The sequence below is a fragment of the Rhinoraja longicauda genome, chromosome 9 (assembly GCF_053455715.1).
Source record: "Rhinoraja longicauda isolate Sanriku21f chromosome 9, sRhiLon1.1, whole genome shotgun sequence".
Classification (NCBI taxonomy): domain Eukaryota; kingdom Metazoa; phylum Chordata; class Chondrichthyes; order Rajiformes; family Arhynchobatidae; genus Rhinoraja; species Rhinoraja longicauda.
This window is the reverse complement of record NC_135961.1, coordinates 43,433,133-43,454,894: the sequence shown is the minus strand read 5'-3', so window position 1 is coordinate 43,454,894 and position 21,762 is coordinate 43,433,133. Positions and strand designations below refer to the sequence as shown.

General features: G+C 41.8%; 1 protein-coding gene across 3 annotated transcripts in view; it reads left to right on the top strand.

Annotated features, from left to right (window-relative positions):
- Positions 1–7,091: 7,091 nt before the first annotated feature.
- LOC144596679 (inactive phospholipase D5-like) overlaps positions 7,092–21,762 on the top strand; it is an 82,350-nt gene continuing 67,679 nt past the window's right edge. For all 3 annotated transcript variants that reach the window (XM_078405333.1, XM_078405335.1, XM_078405334.1), the window contains exon 1: positions 7,092–7,412. In XM_078405333.1, the coding sequence (XP_078261459.1) occupies positions 7,215–7,412 (198 nt within the window). In that variant the 5' untranslated portion in view covers positions 7,092–7,214. The remainder of the gene's footprint in view (positions 7,413–21,762) is intronic.

Below are 21,762 nucleotides of genomic sequence, written 5' to 3'. Positions count from 1 at the left end.
CTGATAAGCCACCTCCTTGGACCAATATGGTATTTCTGGTGAAGATACTTCTCCAGGGCTGTGGTGGAGGCAATTAGACTCAACAGTGATGAATGAACAGCCGTGTGCAGATTTCTCTCGGTTACCAAAGGGTTTAGGTTCCTGAAGAAGAATTTGTAGTGCAAAAATTCATAATGTAGGACTTACAGTATATCCTTATCTGGTTGCTATGGCTGTCACAGTAAGAAGTCAGAAGCTAGTCAATCTCCTCTGAGTAAGTATGCAGAAAATCGAAAACAAACCATGCTTGACAAGCCAAATCGTACAAGATGAAAAATACAGGTCTTTCGTCCAATGGCCATTGTTGTAGATGGATGAGTGCAGGTGCTTAAGATTATTTTAATACCAATTTTAAATATCTCAAAACAGGCTCCTTCCTGATCAAAATGACATTGAAGGTCACTAGTTTACATTGTCTTCTGTGAAAAAAAACAGTCTCCAGGTGTGTTCCCTACTCTTTGTTGTAATGAACAAAACCCTAATTGACAGATTAAATTAAACTTTATTATAGAGAAGATTCATTAAGTGAATGCTTGCTAACTGTACTGTGACAGGCTGGTATGTGACATGAAGGGGAAACTGTGTTCCCAATTGCCTGGCATGATGGCCTTCATGCCCTTACCAATCATTGCTTAAATATTGTCCAGGTCCAGCAGCATTTAGGAATGGGCTGCCTCAGAGGATTCGTAAATCATCTGCAAACATTCACACATTTGACCTTATGATGGCAGAAAGGTCATTAATGAAGCAGCTGAAGATGGTTGAGCTGAGAACCTACAAACATATGAAGTAAAGGAATGGATGGACTGCTCAGTTCGTTATGTCAGCTCCACTATTTAGTAAGTTGTTCACTGATCTGCATGTAACCTCCTATCTTTCCAGAGTAACATTATTTTCTTGTTGATCAAGATCTATCTACCACTTGCAAATAATTAACGTAGTAATATATGTAATTGAAATACTGGTTCTGTTATACATCATTTCATCATTAATTGGATAGAATGTGACTGACATATTAAGGAACACTATTTGTATTACATGGGCTGAATTGGTTATAATGTGATTTAGATCAGGAACTAGTTAGACGTTACTTTGGGAATTGTCAAGAAAAAAAAAGCTGTCTTGCAAATAAAATAGTCTAGGGAAAAAAATGCTTCCATTTAACCTCCTCTGCAGTAATTAGACACTATTAGCTGTCGGTATCGCCACAGGTAGTCTTTGAAATTGTTAGATATGAAGGGGCAGTGGTTAGGTTCCAGGCTTTTGTAACTTAACCACTGCCCCACCATCATATTCAAGATACATCATAGGTTTTTCAAACTGCTTTCCAAACAGACAACTAAATACTTTTGAAGAGCAAATTTCACTGCACTGTAGGAAGCACAATAGTCAGTTCAAAGAAATTAGATTGGTGACCATTGTCATTGTTGGTTGTAAGATAAATGCTGACCAGGACCCAAAGAGGCATTTGTGGCACGGTATCTGTCTGACACAATACTTCACAGTTGTACTATTTTAAATTTTGTTTTCTGAGTTTGGCCAATCTAGTTTTTTTTCCCAGATTCCCTTGGATTTAATGTTAAATAGTAGTCATCCATGTGGCACTCAGTTACTTGTAAAATGATACTGAGGCAGTGCAGCATAGGTTCATGAGATTGATCCCTGGGATGGCGGGACTGCCATATGAGGAAAGATTGAAAAGACTAGGTTTGTATTCATTGGAGTTTAGAAGGATGAGAGGGGATCTTATAGAGACATATAAAATTATAAAAGGACTGGACAAGCTAGATGCAGGAAAAATGTTCCCAATGTTGGGGGAGTCCAGAACCAGAGGCCAGTCTTAGAATAAAGGGGAGGCCATTTAAAACAGAGGTGAGAAAGAAGTTTTTCACCCAGAGAGTTGTGAATTTGTGGAATTCTCTGCCACAAAGGGCAGTGGAGGCCAAATCACCGGATGAATTTAGGAGAGAGTTTGATAGAGCTCTTGGAGCTAGTGGAATCAAGGGATATGGGGAGACGTTGGGTACAGGTTACTGATTGTGGATGATCAGCCATGATCAAAATGAATGGCGGTGCTGGCTCGAAGGGCCAAATGGCCTCCTCCTGCACCTATTTTCTATGTTTCTATGGTTTATTATTGTCATGTGAACCAAGATACAGTGAAAAATGCATAGATGGTATGGCAATGCAAAATAGAAAAAAAGCAGAGTGCATAATATGGTGTTGCAGCTACAGAGAAAGTGCAGATAAATGAAAACTACGAGGGCTGCAAAGAGGTGGATTGAAAGAATAGGAATTTATCCTTAGCATATGAGTGGTCAAGAACTGATAACAGTGGGGAAGAAGCTGTTTTTGAATCTGGTGGTATATACTTTCAAACCTTTGTATCTTCTTGCTGACAGGAGATGATAGAATGACCAGAGTGTGAGTGGTCCTTCATTATGTTGGCTATTTTCCCAAGGCAGCGAGAAGTACAGAGGGATTTGATGGGGATATAGAAACAAAGAAAATAGGTGCAGGAGTAGGCCATTCGGCCATTCGAACCAGCACTGCCATTCAATATGATCATGGCTGATCATCCAAAATCAGTAACCCTTTCCTGCTTATTCCCCATAACCCTTGATTCCTTTAGCCCTAAGAGCTAAATCTTACTCTCTCTTGAAAACATCCAGTGAATTGGCCTCCTCTGCCTTCTGTGGCAGAGAATTCCACCAATTCACAACTCTCTGGGTGAAAAAGTTTTCCTCATCTCAGTCCTAAATGGCCTACCCCTTATTCCTAAACTGTGACCCCTGGTTCTGGACTCCCCCAACATCGGGACATTTTTCCTGCATCTAACCTGTCCAATCCTTTAAGAATTTTATATGTTTCTGTAAGATCTCCTCTCATCCTTCTAAATTCCAATGAATACAAGCCCAGTCAACCCATTCTTTCATCATATGTCTGTCCCACCATCCCAGGAATTGATGAATTGTCAATAAGGCTGGTTATAATGACCCAACCAACCTATTATTTATGAAATCATATGCCCTAAAATTTATGGACCTGATAGACTTTAATACACTACAAATAATGTTTAGAGCAAAAGAAAGAACACTTCCTGACTGTATCCAAGGTTTGTTTTCAGTGAGGGAGAGCAGGTATCCACTCAGGAGAAATTACATATTTGAAAAAAAGAGGGTAAGAACAAATGTGAAAAATAGATGTGTGACTGTTAAAGGGGTCAATTTATGGAATAGTTGCAACAATGAATTAAGAGTGTAGTAATACATGTAAATTCAAGAAAATGTTCAAAAATATTATATTTGAAAGATACAAAATATGTGATCAGCGCTGAGAAATGACTGACATGACAGAAATGATGGTTCTTGACTATATTTGTGTTTCTTTATGTTATGTTTATCTGCTTCTGACTTATGGTGTGTTTTTTAAATTATATTTTGTTAAGTATTATGGGTAGGCACAATAAGCTTTGGCTTCTGCCTACACCTTTTTTTCAGTCAGAAGATATCATGTGATCAGAAACTATCATATATTGTTATATTTTTGATACAATGATTTCGCACTATTTAACTTTCACAACTGTATGGTCAATCTGTTGTATTGCATTGACCGGAAAATACATTAAATTTTTTTTTAAATTACCTGGTGAACCTGCACTCCCTTAATAGCAATAATGTCCTTCCTTAAATTAGGAGACCAAAACTGCATACAATACTCCAGGTGCGGTCTCACCAGGGCCCTGTACAACTGCAGTAGGACCTCCTTGCTCCTAAACTCAAATCCTCTCGCAATGAAGGCCAACTTGCCATTAGCTACAACATGCCATCAGATTATCTGCTCTTTCTAACTTCTTCGGGAGGATCTTGCTGTCTTGGTTCTATTGCTACAGCAATAACTACTATTCAAAAGTACAGAATGACGAAAGAGCTTCAGGACTCTGTAGTCAGGAAAGACCAATATAAATGCAAATCTTTCTTTCATAAATATTGTAGGCTTAATTAGAAAATGTAAATTTGGTTTAATTGGCATTGATTACATTTAGATTGGAAAAATAAAAATTTCTGGTTAAAACTAAGGAGAATTAGCTCAATTCATCTAACATCGATCATGTTGCTGTTATAGAAATCGTTACTTCTGTGAGATAGTGAGGCAACATTTTGAAAACAAAGGAGTGCGAATAAACTACAATGGCAGGACCACCTAAAAATAATAAAATGGTTTGGGAGTAAGTAATCTTTTTATCCTTAACCAATTTCAAGAACAGATTCGTGAAAATGGAAATAAAACAGCATCGATCATACAGTGACAACTGCAGCTCTGTGGGTAACATGTTTACCCCTGAGAAATCAGGTTGAAAGCAAGTCACACACAGGAAACACGTAGTGTTCTAAAGCAATATTTGAGTGAATTATTGAGGAGGTGTGCTGTTTTCCAAACAAGACCTTAATGTCTACTCAAGTCACTATTGGAAGGACAGAAAATGAGTTCTTGCAATTATGATGGACAATATTTATCCCTCTATTAACATCACAATAAATGCTTATTTGGTTATTATCTTGGTACTGTTTCTGGCATCTTGCTGCCTTGCATTCTACATTAAAACAATGGCATACTTAAGAATTACTTATTTGGCTGTAATGCATTTTAGTAAGTCATAAGAAGGCTGCCAACTAAATTGTTTGTTGGATTTTGGGAAACTTTCAATTTTGCGTTTTATTTTAAGATAGACACAAAATGCTGGAATAACTCAGCGGGACAGGCTGCATGTCTGGGGAAAAGGAATGGGTGACGTTTCGGGTCAAGACCCTTCAGACTGATGTCAGGGGAGTGGGAGGTACATAGATTGCATTTTATTATGATTGTCAGCATGGGTTAATATCCTATGTCACTCATTATTGCTTCTGGTGCAATTTATTTCTGCTACGTTAATTGAATTAGAAGGTAATGTTAAAAATATTTTATTTATCAGCGATGAATATGTGAAACACCTCCTTATACGAGTAGGGTTTGTAAGGTTTGGCGAGCGTGGGACAAATTATGACTTAATAGATGCCAGACAAACAAATGGGGAGGCAATGTAAAGAGTAAGGATAGTAGAGAACCCGTATACATGTAGGAGCTGACTCCATTTGAATCGATGATAGTAATAGAGAGATGTAGCATAGAAACAGGCCCTTCAGCCTATCATGTCTACACTGCCATCACTCATCCATTTTACACTAATAGCATATATTCCATTTTTCTATTCATCCCCCACCCCAGGATTCCACCAATCACCTGCCACAAGGTATCAGAGCAAGCTATAGAAGTGGATACAATTATGACTTTCGCAAGACATTCGGACAGATAAATCTTTAGAATGGATTTAGAGAGCTACTAGACCAAGTGGACCCATTGGGCCCAAACCTCTCCTGCATTGGTTCAGCACCCTCTCCCCTCCCCCCCTATGTTTGGACATTTGCCTCCACAATATGATTCACTTAGTCATTCACAGGATGTGGGAATTTTTGGCGTGGCCAGCTTTATAGAGCAGAGTATTGTAACAGCACAGAAAGGGGTATTTGGACAATTGGAGTCTATGCCAGGACCTCGTCAAGCAATTTCATCGTCCCCTTTTCTCTGCACATTATTGTTCCTCAGTGCTTATCCCCTCCGAAAGGGTAGATTCATGTTGTTTTCACCCACCATAAATGGCATCTAGTTTTACTGCCCATCTAATGGACCAGTCTTGTAGGGCATCCAAGTGGGCTGTGGAAAGTCAGTCACAGTTTGTGTAATTGAATAAAAACAGAAAATGCTGAAAGCACTCGTCAGGCAGCATTTGTGGAGAGAGAAAAACAGTAAAGTCTCAGGTTGAAGACCCTTCTGCTGGACTGGGGAAGAGAGAAAACTAATTATTTTTAAGTTGCAGAGAGGGTGAGAAGGGGATGGATAGGACAAAGGGACTATCTCTGATAGGGTGAGGGGGTGGTTGCCTAAGTGATGTTTATGGTGCCATCTGGTTAATAGATTAATGAGGGAAGCTAACGATCAGTGACATTCTGTCTTATCCATCTTTCCCCACCATCTTTCTCCTTATGTTAACTTATTTCCCACATTCCCAGTTGTCACGAAGGACCTTTGACTGGAAACATTGTCTATTATTATTTCCAGAGATGCTGCCTGACATGCTGAGTGTTTCCAGCATCTTTTTTTATTTCAGATTTTCAGCACCTGCAGTATTTTAATTTTCTGTGCGGGAAATGGAACAAGTAATAGGCTAGACCAGTCAAGGCAGCAGATTTCTTCCTAAATTAGGTTGTGACAACCATGTATTGATTCCACAGGCAACATTCCTAATGCTGGCTCTAGCCTAGATAGACACAAAATGCTGGAGTAACTGAGCGGGACAGGCAGCAGCTCTGGAGAGAAAGAATAGGTAACGTTTCGGGTCGAGACTCTAGCTCTCGATGTCAGATTCACCCAATGAATGTAACTTCCCAGGTACTGTGCGGGGATTCGAACCTGTTATTTATGGATTACCAGTCAAGCTGTCAGTATATTCAGCCAAGTACTCTGTCGTAACTTCAGCGACAACCCGGGGAGAGGATTCAATGGGTCCCTGCTTGGTAGGAAACCGCTTTTGGAACCCAATTTTACTGACAACAGAAGATAGACACAAAAAGCTGGAATAGCTCAGCGGGATAGGCAACATCTCTGGAGAGAAGGAATGGGGTGACGTTCCGGGTCGAGCCCCTTTACACACAACTAATCACTTGCTAATAAAAGGGCATGTTCCCTTTTCTAAATAAAAAAATTGGTGACCCGGTGACTGCGTGAGAACTTGAGTTTTACGCTTTCCAGGAGCATGTTGCTGCTGATGTTGTCTGTCTGCCTGTGCATCTGCACCGAGTCGACCTCCCCATTCCCAGAACTTCGCCACGCCGCCCCTTACAACATGCAGCCCGGACTCCCCCCTCCTTTCTGCAGCTCACTGCACCATTCGCTGATGTAAGCGTGCCCCTCCCACTAGGCAGTCCTTGGCTTTTCGCTCGGTGCTGTTGTGCATCTGCCCAGCCAGCATGAACTGCAGCAGGCAGAGTGCCAGTGGCACCTGAGTTGTGTGCTGAGCCCCGGCACCTCTCCTCTCTCGCCTTTCTCACCCCTTCCCCCTAGAGTTGTGGAGCTCGGAAATGACTGACTGGAACAAAAATATGGAAGTTAAACACGACCGCCTGCCGGAGGAGCCTTACGATCAGCTGAAACTGAAAACCGGAGCCAAGGAAGGTACTCCGAGCCCTCCCCGCGGGGCGAGCAACTTGTACAACGCTGCCAAGAAGAAGGATTACACGGTGTCGGTCTACCTCAATAACAAGTCCAAAAGCGAGCATGTGAGTGCTTTGTCACATCTTAAATCTACCACTCGATTTTCGCAAGGCGGGAGGGATTTCAGGAGCTCTTTAAAAGCGGGATGTGATCATTGAACCATTAATTGCTTTGATAAATAATGTATATACTTTTAATGCACGCGCTCTGGAATTGGCCGTGGTAACGGCACCAAGCATCATTCCAATCTTATTGACTGCAAAGTTTCTCAGGTTATCTTATTTTTTCCCCTTGAAATGGCGCCTAAATATATTCGGGGCAGTGCGATGCTTTTGAATTAAAGTTATTCCCACGCTGACCTCGGGCAGCAGCCGGACGAGAGCTTGGGGTCGTGGAGTGTCCCGACCGTGCAGCGGGTAAATGTTCAGGGGATTGCTGCGAGTCACAGTCTCACAGACCCGGTGCAGCGACCCCCCCCCCCCCCAACCACCGCAATCCCAACAGACTCCTGGAAAATGTGCCTGGGAGCGAATGGCACATTTTGGATGAGGGAGTGGTTGGTCCAGATACTAATACATTTCCCGCTTGCAAATATCAAATCCTCGCGAGTGGCCGGTGAATTAATCATGGTGCGGTGGCTATAAATGGTTTTAAATGCAATCATAAGAAAATAACTGCAGATGCTGGTACAAATCGAAGGTATTTATTCACAAAATGCCGGAGTAACTCAGCAGGTCAGGCAGCATCTCAGGAGATGTAATCACATTCGTAAGATTATTAAGGGGTTGGACATGTTAGAGGCAGGAAACATGTTCCCAATGTTGGGGGAGTCCAGAACCAGGGGCCACAGTTTAAGAATAAGGGGTAGGCCATTTAGAACAGAGATGAGGAAAAACTTTTTTAGTCAGAGAGTTGTGAATCTGTGGAATTCTCTGCCTCAGAGGGCAGTGGAGGCCAATTCTCTGAATACATTCAAGAGAGAGCTGGATAGAGCTCTTAAGGATAGCGGAGTCAGGGGGTATGAGGAGAAAGCAGGAACGGGGTACTGATTGAGAATGATCAGCCATGATCACATTAAATGGCGGTGCTGGCTCGAAGGGCCGAATGGCCTACTCCTGCACCTATTGTCTATTGTCACCTTACTTTCCAATGTATAAACACCAACGAGCCTCATCATTCATTGGGTTAACTAAATTATTCAAGACCACAATAAAAAAAAACCCAGAAGACACAAGGAACTGCAGATGCTGGAATCTCGAGCAAAACACAAACTGCTGGAGTAACTCTGCGGGTCTGGCAGCATCTGTGGAGTGGAGGGAATACATGTCGGCGTTCTGTCCACTCCCTTCACATATGCTACCTGAGTTCCTCCAGCAGAGTGTTTTGAATAAAAAAAAATACAGAAACTCTGCTTCTCTTCACATCGAACCTGCTGAGTATTTTCACCAGTTTCCATGTCGATGAACTGTGTGGAAATGGTTCAATTTCTGGCTCTGATTAAACCCGGATCACTGTCTGCTCTGGAGCCTGTCACCACTCCTTGATATCAAGGAGTCTTTCTGAATCTTCTCTCTGGAGAAGGGTGAAGATCAGAGAGTGTCACCCTTGTGGCTTCTGGGCAACAGAGAAAGTTAGAGAAGATTCATGGGATCAAGAGGCAAATATAAAAAAATAATTTGGATTGCTGAGGCTCTTGTAAAGTTCTAAAGATACTTTGTGGCACAGTGGCGGCTCTGTGGTGCAGCTGGTAGAGCTACTGCCTCACAGCATCGGAGAACCCCATTTGACCCTGACCTTGGGTGCTGTCTGTGTGTAGTTTTCATATTCTCCCTGTGACCATGTGAGTAACCACCAGATACCTCGGTTTCCTCTCACATCCCAAAGATGTGCGGGTTTGTAACTTGATCGGCCTCTGTAAAATTGGCCCTAGTGGATGAGAAAGTGGGATAACATAGTCTGATTGGGTCATCGATGGTCAGTGTGGACTTGGTGGGCCGAAGGGCCTGTTTCCATGCTGTATCTCTGAACAAAACTAAACTTTGCAATGGCAAAGAGGGAAAACACATAGAGGAAAGAGAGATATTAAAAGGAATGTTCCAATCCTGACCAAAGAGATGGTTGAAAGTTATTGGTTTAAAGGCGTGGTGCCAACCTATCCGATGGCTGGGCACAAGGGATACATACGGGTGCCAGGGTCAGAGAGTGGTAAAGATGGAGGAGCTGTAGAACTGGAGAAGGTTACAGAAATAGGGAGAGCAAGGTGACAGAGGGACTTTGTTTAAGTGAATGGGAGCAAATCTGACAACTGGAGTATAATGCAGGATTATTGGCAGGAAAAAATTAAAAAGCATTTAGATCTAAATGGTGAAATATTGCAGAGATTTGAGATGGCAACAGGACTTGGGTCTTCTATTGCATGGTTTTCTAAAGGTTAATGTGCAGGGACAGCAAGTGATTAGGAAAGCTAACAGAATGTTTATTGTGAGGGGAATTGAATGTAGAAATTGGATGGTTCAGTTGGGCACGGCCTTGGGGAGATCACACTGGAGAATTGTGAGCAGTACTGGTCTTATATATGGAAGGAAATTATTGCATTGAAAGCAGCTCAAAGAGGTTTTACTGGACACATGCAGGTTATTGCATGTGGAAAGATTGGATGGGCTGGAATGCCCTTTGGAGTTTAGAAGAGACTACTGGATTGAAACAAGATGCTGATGGGTCTTCACAAAGTACATGTAAAGAGTTTCTAGAACTAGGAGATGCTTCTTCAAGAAAGATTATATGGAATTTTTCTCTCAGAATCATTGGAACTCACTTCTTAAAGGATTGGACAGGCTAGATGCAGGAAAAATGTTCCCGATGTTGGGGGAGTCCAGAACCAGGGGTCACAGTTTAAGAATAAGGGGTAGGCCATTTAGGACTGAGATGAGGAAAAACTTCTTCACCCAGAGAGTTGTGAATCTGTGGAATTCTCTGCCACAGAAGGCAGTGGAGGCCAATTCACTGGATGTTTTCAAGAGAGAGTTAGATTTAGCTCTTCAGGCTAAAGGAATCAAGGGATTATGGGGAAAAAGCAGGAATGGGGTACTGAATTTTAGATGATCAGCCATGATCATATTGATTGGCGGAGCTGGCTCGAAGGGCCGAATGGCCTATGCCTGCACCTATTTTTCTATGTTTCTAATTTTCCTCAAAAGGCAATGAATGGAAGCAGAACGTTTGAACATTTTTAGGATGGAGGTACGTAGATTTTCTGAAGAGCAAGAGTTGAAAACCTACCAAGGGTTGGTGGGAGTGCAAAGCTGAGGTCAGCCATGATCTTGTGGAACAACAGTGCGGGCTGTGTGGCCTCTCCCCGGCCCAACATACATACTTGTATGTTCACATGTACATTACGGAAAGGAGATAACCTTAGAAGCACAACCTGTGTACAAATGTGAGACGGTGATTGAAGATAGCGTCATTTACTTCAGGGCAGTGATCAGCAAGGTTGTTCAAATCATTGGCATGCCTTGGAGAGAACGTTAGGTTGAGAATGTTAGTTCCAATATTCTCTCAATATTCAGCTGGAATCCAGAATTTGGACCATATTAAGACAGAAATACTGGAGAGGTAGAGCTGGGATTACCCAGTGGTTATAAGAAGCTGATCTGATACTTGAGGATGATTTCACCAAGGGAGAGCATTTAAATTATGAATGAGGTGATCTGAAAATAGATTGTGTGGTTCTCAAGGATCCCATGGTTTTCTTTGTGATAAAAGCTGCAAGTTTGCAATGCATTGTTGCTGAAGAACAAGCAATTGTAGTGCATTTTTTTACATAGTCAGCATCCCAGCCTCTGTGCCCAGCCTCCAAATGTATTTTCTGTTGTTATTGTCCTTCATCAACTATTTCCTTTGGTAGCTCATTCCATTTTCCCACCACCTTCCGTGTGGGAAAAGTTGTTCCCTATTAAATCTTTCTCTTCTCAACTTAAGTATATGCCCTCTAGTTCTTATCATGTGGAAAAAAAAGACTGTGCCTTCACTAGGCCCCTCATGATTTTGATACATCTCCATAAGATCACCTCTCAGTCTCCTACGCTCCAACGAATAAAGAGCATTGCCTAACCTCTCCCTATAGCCCAGGCCTTCGTTTTTGGCAACATCCTCATAAATCTTCTCTACACTCTTTCCAGTTTCATGTCATCTCTTCTCGAGCAGGAATTTAATACAATACTCCATGTGTGGCCTCATCAGAGTCTTGTGCAACTGTATCATAATGCCCCAGCTTCTGGACTCAATTCCCTGACTCTTGAAGGCCAGAGTGCCAAAAGTCGTCTTCACCAGCCTGTCTATCTACTACACCAATTTCAGCGATCTAGCTTTTGTACTCCTAGATTCCTCTGCTCTACAACACTACCCAGACTCCTACCATTCACTGTGAAAGTAAAGACCTGGTTTGAACAGCAGACGTGAGGCGGTCCTTCAAAAAGGTCAATGACCGCAAAGCTCCAGGACCGGATGGTATTCCAGGGCGGGCCCTCAGAGCGTGTGCTGATCACCTGGCAGAGGTGTTCACCAACATCTTCAACCTCTCTCTGAGTCAGTCTGTGGTTCCCACCTCCTTCAAAGCATCCATCATCGTTCCTATTCCAAAGAAACCAGTAACCTCCTGTTTAAATGACTACCGTCCTGTCGCACTGACATCAGTCATCATGAAGTGCTTCGAGCGACTGGTCAAAACTCACATCTGATCCTCGCTCCCTGACACCTTGGACCCTCTTCAGTTTGCATATAGACTAAACGGGGCCACGGACGATGCCATCGCCATGGCAATACATACTGTGCTCACCCACCTGGACAAAGGAAATACATATGTGAGAATGCTCTTTATTGACTACAGCTCGGCATTCAACACTATTATTCCCTCAAAACTCGTCCCCAAGCTCCTTGATCTTGGACTGGAGACCTCCATCTGCAGATGGATATTCGATTTCCTGACGGGCAGGCCCCAGGTGGTGAGAATTGGCAGCCACACCTCTTCCTCACTGGGGCATTATGATACAGGTGCCTGCGGAAGGCACGCAGCATCATCAAGGACCACAGCCACCCAGCACGCAGGCTGTTCTCCTTGTTACCGTCAGGCAGACGATACAGGAGTATGGCTGCACGTACCACCAGACTTAAGAACAGTTTCTACCATCAGGCTTCTGAACTCATAAACACATTTCAAATCATATATGTTGATTATTTTTAATATTGTCTTTTTACCTATTTTTAATATTGTCTTTTTACCTTACTAATGTCATTTTAAAAATCTTATTTATTCTTGGAATATTACTGCTGAGGTGACCCGTTGTCTTGTCAAATACATTTCATTGTACCGTTGACCCTGTGCCAACCTACGTATGACAAATAACATTTATTATTATTATTATTTCCCAAAATGCAACAACACATCCTTATAACTGCAACGACTGTTCTACCTAAGAACACTGAAAAAGTCTGGTCTATCCCAACAGCTGCTGACGACCTTCTACCGCTGCACCATAGAGAGCATCCTAACACATGGCATCCCTGTGTGGTATCTCAGCTGCACGGAGACAGAGAGGAAAGCTCTTCAGCGGGTAGTCCATAGAGCTCAGAGGCCTATCGGTACACAGCTACCAGCCTTGGAGGGCATCTACAACACACGATGCCTCAGAAAAGCCACCAGCATCCACAAAGACTCCTCACAACCCTGCAACAGTTTGTTCGAACTTCTACCATCGGGCAGACGATACAAGGCCTTCTAAGACCACACCTCCAGACTCAGGAACAGCTTCATCCCCAAGGCCATAGCTGCTATGAACCGGTCCTGCTGAGCCAGATGGTCACATCGCACAGTGAATCGGCACAGATCTACTTGCACTTTATTCTGTTTTAAAACTGTTCTAATTTGTTTCATTGGGTTGTTTAAATTAATACTGACTAGCTAATTAATTTATTGCATCGTATGGGAGGCGCATTCCCAATCTCATTGTACCCCTGTACAATGACAATAAAGATATATTGTATTGTATTGTATTGTGTTGTAGTGAAACCGGAGCCACAGATGGGCGCTGCATGACGCGAGAATGGGCAACGAGACGACAGGCGTTGAGGTCCCAGTTGCTGTGAATGCTGGGCAAGGTAGTGCAAAGGATGTTTGGCGTCCGATGGGGCCTTGCACACCAGCCTATGAGTGAAGAACTCTCTGCGAAGCTTGGCGGGTGCGATACCTGCGAGCACCAGCAGGCGATCCGTCAGAGTAGGGCGTAGGCAGCCAGTAATGATCCGCCTGGTGTCGTTGAGGGCGGCGTCTAGCTTGCTGGTATGAGCGTTGCGGCACCATGCTGGGGCGGCGTACTCAGCGGCGCTGCACACGAATGCAAGAGCAGTGTTTCGGAGAGTAGATGTCCTGGCGCCACATGACGATCCGGCCAAGCAACGCTTGAGGTTGTTCCATGCCGAGACTTTAGCACAGAGAGCTTCAAGGTGTTGCTTGTAGGTCAGCTGCCGATCTAGTTTCACCCCGAGGTATGTAGGAAATGGGTTGTAGGGTAGGGGTGACCCATTGAGGGTGACGGTTAGCTGGCGTTGAGCTTCCTGGTTGTTCAGGTGAAAGGCCGTTGTGGTGGTTTTTGCCACACTCAGTTTTAGTCTCCAGGTCTTAAGGTAGCCCGCGACGTTCCATATCCGCCGAGAGCACATCCTCAACATTTGACCAACTCCTGTCCGAGTGCAGTAGGGCCAAGTCATCTGCGTATCCATACTGGCGCGAGGTCGTGCGTGGCAGATTGCTTATATAGAGATTGAAGAGCATGGGGGCCAGTACCGAGCCTTGGGGGACTCCGTTTCTTAGGCGTCGCAGTCGGCTAGATTGGATGGTTAGAAAATTATATGGCAATCAAGCAGAGTCAATGCAGTTTTCTGAAAGGGAAATAATATTTGATATATTTATAGAGTTCTTTGAGGAAATAAAAAAGGGGTGATTAAGGCAAACACGTAATGTCGTAAACTTAGATAGAGGCATAGAGTGATACAGCGTGGAAACAGGACTTTCGGCCCAACTTGACCACATCGGGCAACATGTCCCAGCTACACTAGTCCCACCTGCCTGTGTTTGGTCCATATCCCCCCTACTTGGATTTCCAAAAGGCATTAGATGAGGTGCCATGTAAAAGATAACTACGCAAAATGGGTTGGGGGTAACATATCGGCAAGGATAACGAGGTTGTAATTCTTTGGTGCTCTCTACCCCAGAGTCACATTGACAATATTGAAGACAGAGAGTGACAGACTATTGTCCAAGTGTATGCAAAGGAGTGGGAATGTGGTATTGAAGCCCAGGTTGGAAAGTCCATAATCTTATCAAATGAAAGAGTAGGTTAGAGAGGCGTGCCTACTTCTGCTTCAGTTTTTTGTCGTTTAACTTGTTTAGGAAGCCCAGGATCAGTGATTGTTTTTCTATTCAGTACTGCTCCTAAAAACTTGGCCAACTCGAGATCAGGGAATGCGTTGGACTCATCCAAATAGTAAGGGACGATACCAAACTGTCGTTTGTGTTTATATCATTGTCAAAGACATTAGTTGATTCAGCTTGATGTTCTCTGGTATTTTTAGTACACCGGATAACGTGTTTGTTAAATTCTTGTCAAATGTATTTTAATAGAATAGGATAACACTTTTAAAATAAACTGGTTCATGACTGCCATAGAGTAGTTTATTAACAGTTTGCCTAAGTTCCATCACAGGGAACATGCCTCCTGACATTTTCACTATCCCCTATTTATAAGGAAGCTACAACTGCACTTGTTTTACACGTTTTAATGCCCTAGTGGAAATATTGAACAGCAGAGCACTTCCCTCAAAGTGCAAGCTGTGGGAACCAGACTGAACGGCAGACTAAGCTCTGGCCATTTTGTTCTCAGTTGAGATACCCTTTTTTCTGATTGGGTTTCTAGGTAAGTATCTAAAACACTTCCAATAGAATTACATCAAGGATGCAGGCCTTTCAGACCAAGCTAACCATCGAGTACCCATTTATACTAATCTTATTTACCTGGGCTTGGTCCAAAGTGTTCCACACCTTTGTTATTCAAGTGCTCATCTAGCAATTTAAATGTTGTGAGAGTCTCTGCCTCCACCACTCTCTCAGGCAGTGCATTCTAAACTAACCACCTTCTGGTTTAAAGGAAACCCATACTACATTGCTTCTAAACCTCTTACTCTTCCCTTAAGCCTAAGGCTTTTGGTTACAGGCACCTTTGACATGCCCTGTTCTATAAAATTAGTAAATGTTTGGTTGCTGAGGAGTGTTGATCTACAATGAGACATTAGAGTGCAAGTGGATAGCACCCTGAAAGCATAGCACAAATGCATAGGTGGAATGAAAGAGACATTTGGTATCTTTGTGTTGGAAGGATCTGCAGATGCTGGTTTAAATTGAAGATAGACACAAAATGCTGGAGTAACTCAGCAGGTCAGGCAGCATCTCTGGGTTCCGTTTCTCCAGAGATGCTACCTGACTCACTGAGTTACTGCAGGATTTTGTGTCTATCATTTGGTATCTTTTCCTTCATAGGCAAATTTTGTGTACAATTCTAGTTGCCATACTGCAGGAAAGATGTGATAGCAAAAGGAAAATGCAGAAAATATTCACCAGGATGTTGGCTGAAATGCAGGCTGTAGTCATAAGGAGAGATTGGATAGGTTGGTCTTATTCTCACTAGTACAGATGGTGAGATCTGAGGGGTATGTTTTTCACACAGAGGCTGGTGAATATTTGGAATGAGCTCCAGAGGAGGTGGTAGGGGCAGAAACAATGACAACATTTAAATGGCACTTGGATAGGGAAGGAGTAGAAGGATATGGCCCTAATATGTACAGATGTATGACAGTAGTATGAGTGTAGGACTATGGTTTGGTGTAGATAGGCATCATGGTCAAAGTGGACTGTAACGGCCGATATCTGTGCTGTACATTTCTGTGATTATTGGAAGGGCTAGTGTTTCGTAAAGCTTAAAGCTTATTTGGTCAAAGGAGCAAGGAGGAATGATTACAAACAAGAAGGAATTGATCTTTTTACTTTACAATGAGTCAATCTAATAGACCCCTATAGAATGCTGTGCTTTGGGAGTTATATTGCTTGGCAGGATGAAGATTTTTATATGAGTAAGTTCCCTTTCAGTTAATGGATATAAGAAAGTCTCTGAGGTGTTGTAAAGTACCAATTTACATCTTTACTGTATAACCACTGGAAGAACATACATCATTGCTTCATTTAATTGTAAAACACAGTGGAGGATATTGTATTATACTTGACAATCTTTCCTTAACTGAAACGGGGAATACATTGGAATTTTACTCCATATGAGAAGTTCAAAGTTAATCGTTTCTCAATAAGTATCAGAATGGTCAGCCTCTCCAAGTTACAGAGCATTGGGGATGGGTAAGAAGGGAAAGCATTTATTTAAATAAAAACAAGCCTTTTGTGCTCCTGACTAAGGAAAAAGGACCGTTTAGTGTTTGGTAGAACAGTACCTCAAACATGTACAGAATTGATAGATTTCAGAGAAACAAGAAATCATTTTTATGCAGCTGATATCTACTCCAGATAGTAGATCTGATACTCCAGAGAATCAGAGGGACAATTTACAGTCTGGCTCTTTGGCATATATCAGTATGAAATGTTAAAATTGAGAAAAAGGGGAATGAAAAATGGTACTGACAAACAGTAAAATACTGTAGGCACAAGAAACTGCAGACACCAGAATCTGGAGCAAATAAAAACTCTTGGAGGAACTCAGCAGTCAGTGAGTATCTGTGGAGGAATGGACAGATGATATGTTGGGTCATGAAGACTTCAGTGTCTGAAGAAAGAGCCGGACCCAAAATATCATCTGTCCATTTTGCCCACAGATGCTGCCTAATTCATTGAGTTTCTCCAGCAGTTTGTTATTCAAGTAAAATACTGCATGTTGCAATTAAAGTATATAACTCAAGACACAAAGTGCTGGAGTAACTCAGCGGGCCAGGCAGCATGACTGGCTGAGTTACTCTAGCACTTTGTAACTTATTTTGTATACTAGCTTCAGCAGATCCTTGTTTCTAAACTATGTAACTCAATTGTTTCATATAGCTACAAGAGTGAAATAAAATAATAAGAGCTGTAAAGGATTTTGTTACAGAGAATGGAAGCATTGCTAGCAAGAGCAGCATTTATTAACCTTCTATATTTGCCACTGAGAGATTGGTGGGGAGCATCATGGTCTGTAGGATTCTGTGTGGTAAAGAAAGTCTAGTTTTGTTAGGTAAGAATTTCCAGGATTTTACCCAGTGATACTGGAGCAACAGTGTTATATATAACAGGAGGAAGTTTTAGGTTCCTGGCCAAAATTACATCATGTGTCTTTTCAGAAGCAATCAACGAAGATGCCTTTGACTGTTGGATGAGCTGCTGGTTGAACATTTACGTGAGTCAATGATTGCAGGGCAAAGAGTTTGATGAATTAGCCTGTGGTGACATACTATCAGAATTGCCTCTTTCTTTCCCAAATAACTATTATTTCTAATTAATTAGAATGTTTGGAAAATTCCTATTAATAATATATTTTAAAATCCAAATGAGCTAAGCTCACTGTTAAATCAGTCTGAAGAAGGGTCTTGACCCGAAATGTCACCCATTCCCTCTCTCCTAGATGCTGCCTGACCTGCTGAGTTACTCCAGCATTTTGTGATACCTATGCTTACTGTTAATTGGTTGCTGTGAATGATTTTGCTGCATTGAATTCATTGGCTATGGAGCATTGTAAAGATTACGAGGTTATGAAATGTGCCATATAAATTCTAGTTCTTTCTTCCTATTAAGAAATCTTTTGAATTAGGTTGATCTTGCACAATGTACGTTGAATCAGCCTGTGTGTCAATGGTTGCTTTATTTGTACATGAGTGATTTTCAATACATTTTAGTAGGACAAGTTAACATGGCAGGCTACATTCACTATTTTCATCCGATCTGCATCTCTGCTTTTGTGTTAAAGCTCGGCTCCCTACTGCTCTGCGACTCGAGCATCATGATGAATTCAGTGACCCAAAGGCATACAACAGAATAATAAATAAGAACAAAGATGAGATGCTCTTTTCCTGTTCACTGGGGCTTTGATGTGTTCTGCTATCAAATGTTTGCTTTCGGGTGACATGGTGAATGCATTGTTGCTTATCCCTGCTCCTGCACGAAGCCTGCTTCAGGAAGATTAATTTGTCATTGGGCTGCCAACCACTCTGAGCCTTAAAACTCCAAGGTCTACAATAAAAAATTATTTCGAAGAGATAGTGAGGACATCATCCTTAAAGATCCCATGATTAAAAAAAAAAGACATAATTTATAAGCAGGTGGCCCCACGTTGCAAGAAAATGGCCTTTATCATAATTTTATATGTTCATAACTGTCATTTACGTATGCATCAAGAAATGCAACTTGAATAAAATTAAAATTTGCGCTAATTTATTATTTTTACACATAAATTCCGTGAAAGGCAATTTTAGTCTGTGTCTCAAAATTTTGGGTAGTGATTTGTGAATTCTGTAAGTGTGAATTTCTGTTACCTGAACGTGGGATTCGCCTGTAATCACCTTTCAATATGTTCCAAAATATTTCACAGTCACTTATGTCTTTTTGTAGAGTGGTCAGTGTTATAATGTAGTAAATATGGCAGCTAATTTACACACAACAAACTCCTGTGAACAACAATGTGATAATGTCCAAATAACCCATAATCAATAGTATTGATCAAGAGAGAAATATTAATGAGAATTCTGAAGGTAATGACGATAGCTGTTCTTTTTTGTGCCCACTCAGGAGAGCAAATACAGATTAGGCTTTACTCCTCATATGAAGGACACCATCGTTACTTGAGGATGCCGCCCCAAATGACAACATAGATTTTTATGCTTGAGTTTTAGGAGAATGTGCTGAGTACTTTTATATTTTCCAGGAAATTATCACTGACGAGGGAAGTTCTGGTCACCAAATTATAGGAAGGATGTCGACAAAATGGAGAGGGTACAGAGGAAATTTACTAGAATGTTGCCTGGGTTTCAGCACTTAAGCTACAGAGAGAGGTTGAGCAGGTTGGGTCTTTATTCTTTGGAGCGTAGAAGGTTGAGGGGGGACTTGATAGAGGTTTTTAAAATTTTGAGAGGGACGGACAGAGTTGACGTGGGTAGGCTTTTCCCTTTGAGAGTGGGGAAGATTCCAACAAGGGGACATAGCTTCAGAATTGAGGGACAAAAGTTTAGGGGTAACATGAGGGGTAACTTCTTTACTCAGAGGGTGGTGGCTGTATGGAATGGGCTTCCGGTGGAAGTGGTGGAGGCAGGCTCGATTTTATTATTTAAGAGTAAATTGGATAGGTATATGGATAAGAGGGGATTAGAGGGTTATGGTCTGAGTGCAGGTAGATGAGACTAGGTCAGGGAGAGTGGTCGGCGTGGACTGGTAGGGCCGAACGGGCCTGTTTCCGTGCTGTAGTTGTTATATGGTTATATTATATGGTTTAGTAAAACCCCCACCCCTTGTCAAGTAATCGATGCAACCAAACCCAACATCCTACCTGATTCTACCCTCTTTTGAACAACATTTGTCAGAATAAAACATTGGTGCCACATTCATATATATGGGCTTAGTGCCAAGAAACTACCCTAGTGGTCTAGAACATTACAAGGGGCACAACCTTCTTAAACGAGTTGGGTCATTCAAGAACAAAATCAAAAATACATGAAATCTGGGACACAGTCCACAACACGGCAGTAGCATTTAGGCCTTCAAGGTGGAATTTTGTTCAGTAAGATACCAAGAAGCATGGAGCATTGAATGGGAATGCATTGCAGATTGGGTGTTGTCTTATTGAATTGAAAAGTCAACCCAAAGGGCTGGATAACTGTCTTCAATTCCTAATGTTGCTATGTGGACGTAAGAATGGACCCATAAAGAATACAAATGCATGTTTTAAGTTTTGACCCTTCTTCCCTGAAGCCAATGGCCTAGTTGCAAAAGTTCTATGGACTCCTCGCTCTTTCATTGCATGTCACTGCTTCCATTTTGAGAAATTTATTAAAAGGCTTCGATGTCCTGCCATTTTTCCACACTGAGCACAGCCTTCTCCTTAGAGTAAAGGATTGGTTCTCTGGAACTTAGATGATAATTAATACTGGAACTTAGATGATAATTAATGACATTGTTCGAGAGAGGCACTGATAGATGTGTTAGCATGGGCCAGTGATACAACATGGACACTTGATTAGGGAGGGAACTGCAGGCCTGTTGTTTTAACACCTGCCTTAAAGAAACTATTAGAAGCTATTTCAAAGGTTTCAAAGGGCTTTTAATGTCACGTGTACCAATTAAGGTACAGTGATATGCAAATGTTATATTTTAAAATGTTATCAGTAGAGCCCTGAGGAAACCTAGCTAATCAAGCAAAATCACAAGAGATGCAACACATGAACTTGCACCACTTTCCTTCCACCATCCAGGAACCCAAACAGTCCTTCAAATGAGGTGCCAATTCATTTGCACTCCTTCCTGTCTAGGACAAAGTAGTAAAATGAGGCACAGGGTACCAAAAGCTGGAAAGTTGTGTTAAACCAAAATAAATTGCCAGTTTGACCTAAACTGAATTAATGTATCCAATTCAGGGCTACTCAAAATTATTAGTACCCAAATGGAGTTTTCCGCTCATTGAGGCTATGCTGACTTTGGAAGGAGCGTGCAAAAGGTTTATTGGAACTGATTTAGGACTACAGGATTCCACTAATGTGGATAGATTAGGGAACCTTTGATTTTTCACTTTGGAGCAGAGAAGGTAAAAAGCGGAATTGATAAGTCCTGAATCATGAAGGGTTTAAATACACTAAACAAAAATAAATGAGTCCCATTGGTTTTAGGGTTCATGACGAAAGGCCACAGATTTAAAGTGACGTAAAAAGAAATAACAAGAGGAAAATCTTTTTGATACCATGTGGTTATTTTTTGGATTTGCTGCTTAATTTCCATTGTTTCTTCAAATAAAGAGAATTAAGAAATGATGGAAAGAAGGGGAAAATGCAGGATAATGGAGAAAGAGTGAGGGTACGGACTAGGTGGGATGTCTTTCGAATGTAGTTGTAGATCAAAGGACCAAATGGGCTTCTCCTGTACTGGGATTTTTAATTTTAGAATGCAACTATCCAGGGCTAAATAGTGCGAGCAGGAAGATCAAGATTCCAGATTCCTTTTGGATTATTTATGTTATGGAGATTTAATTGTCATGGTTAAATGCATGTGGTCGGAGAATCTTTGCGCTCAGTGAACTAATTTATTCTTTTAAGATCTGCTGAATGAAGTCTAACAAGAACACATCTATGTTTGTC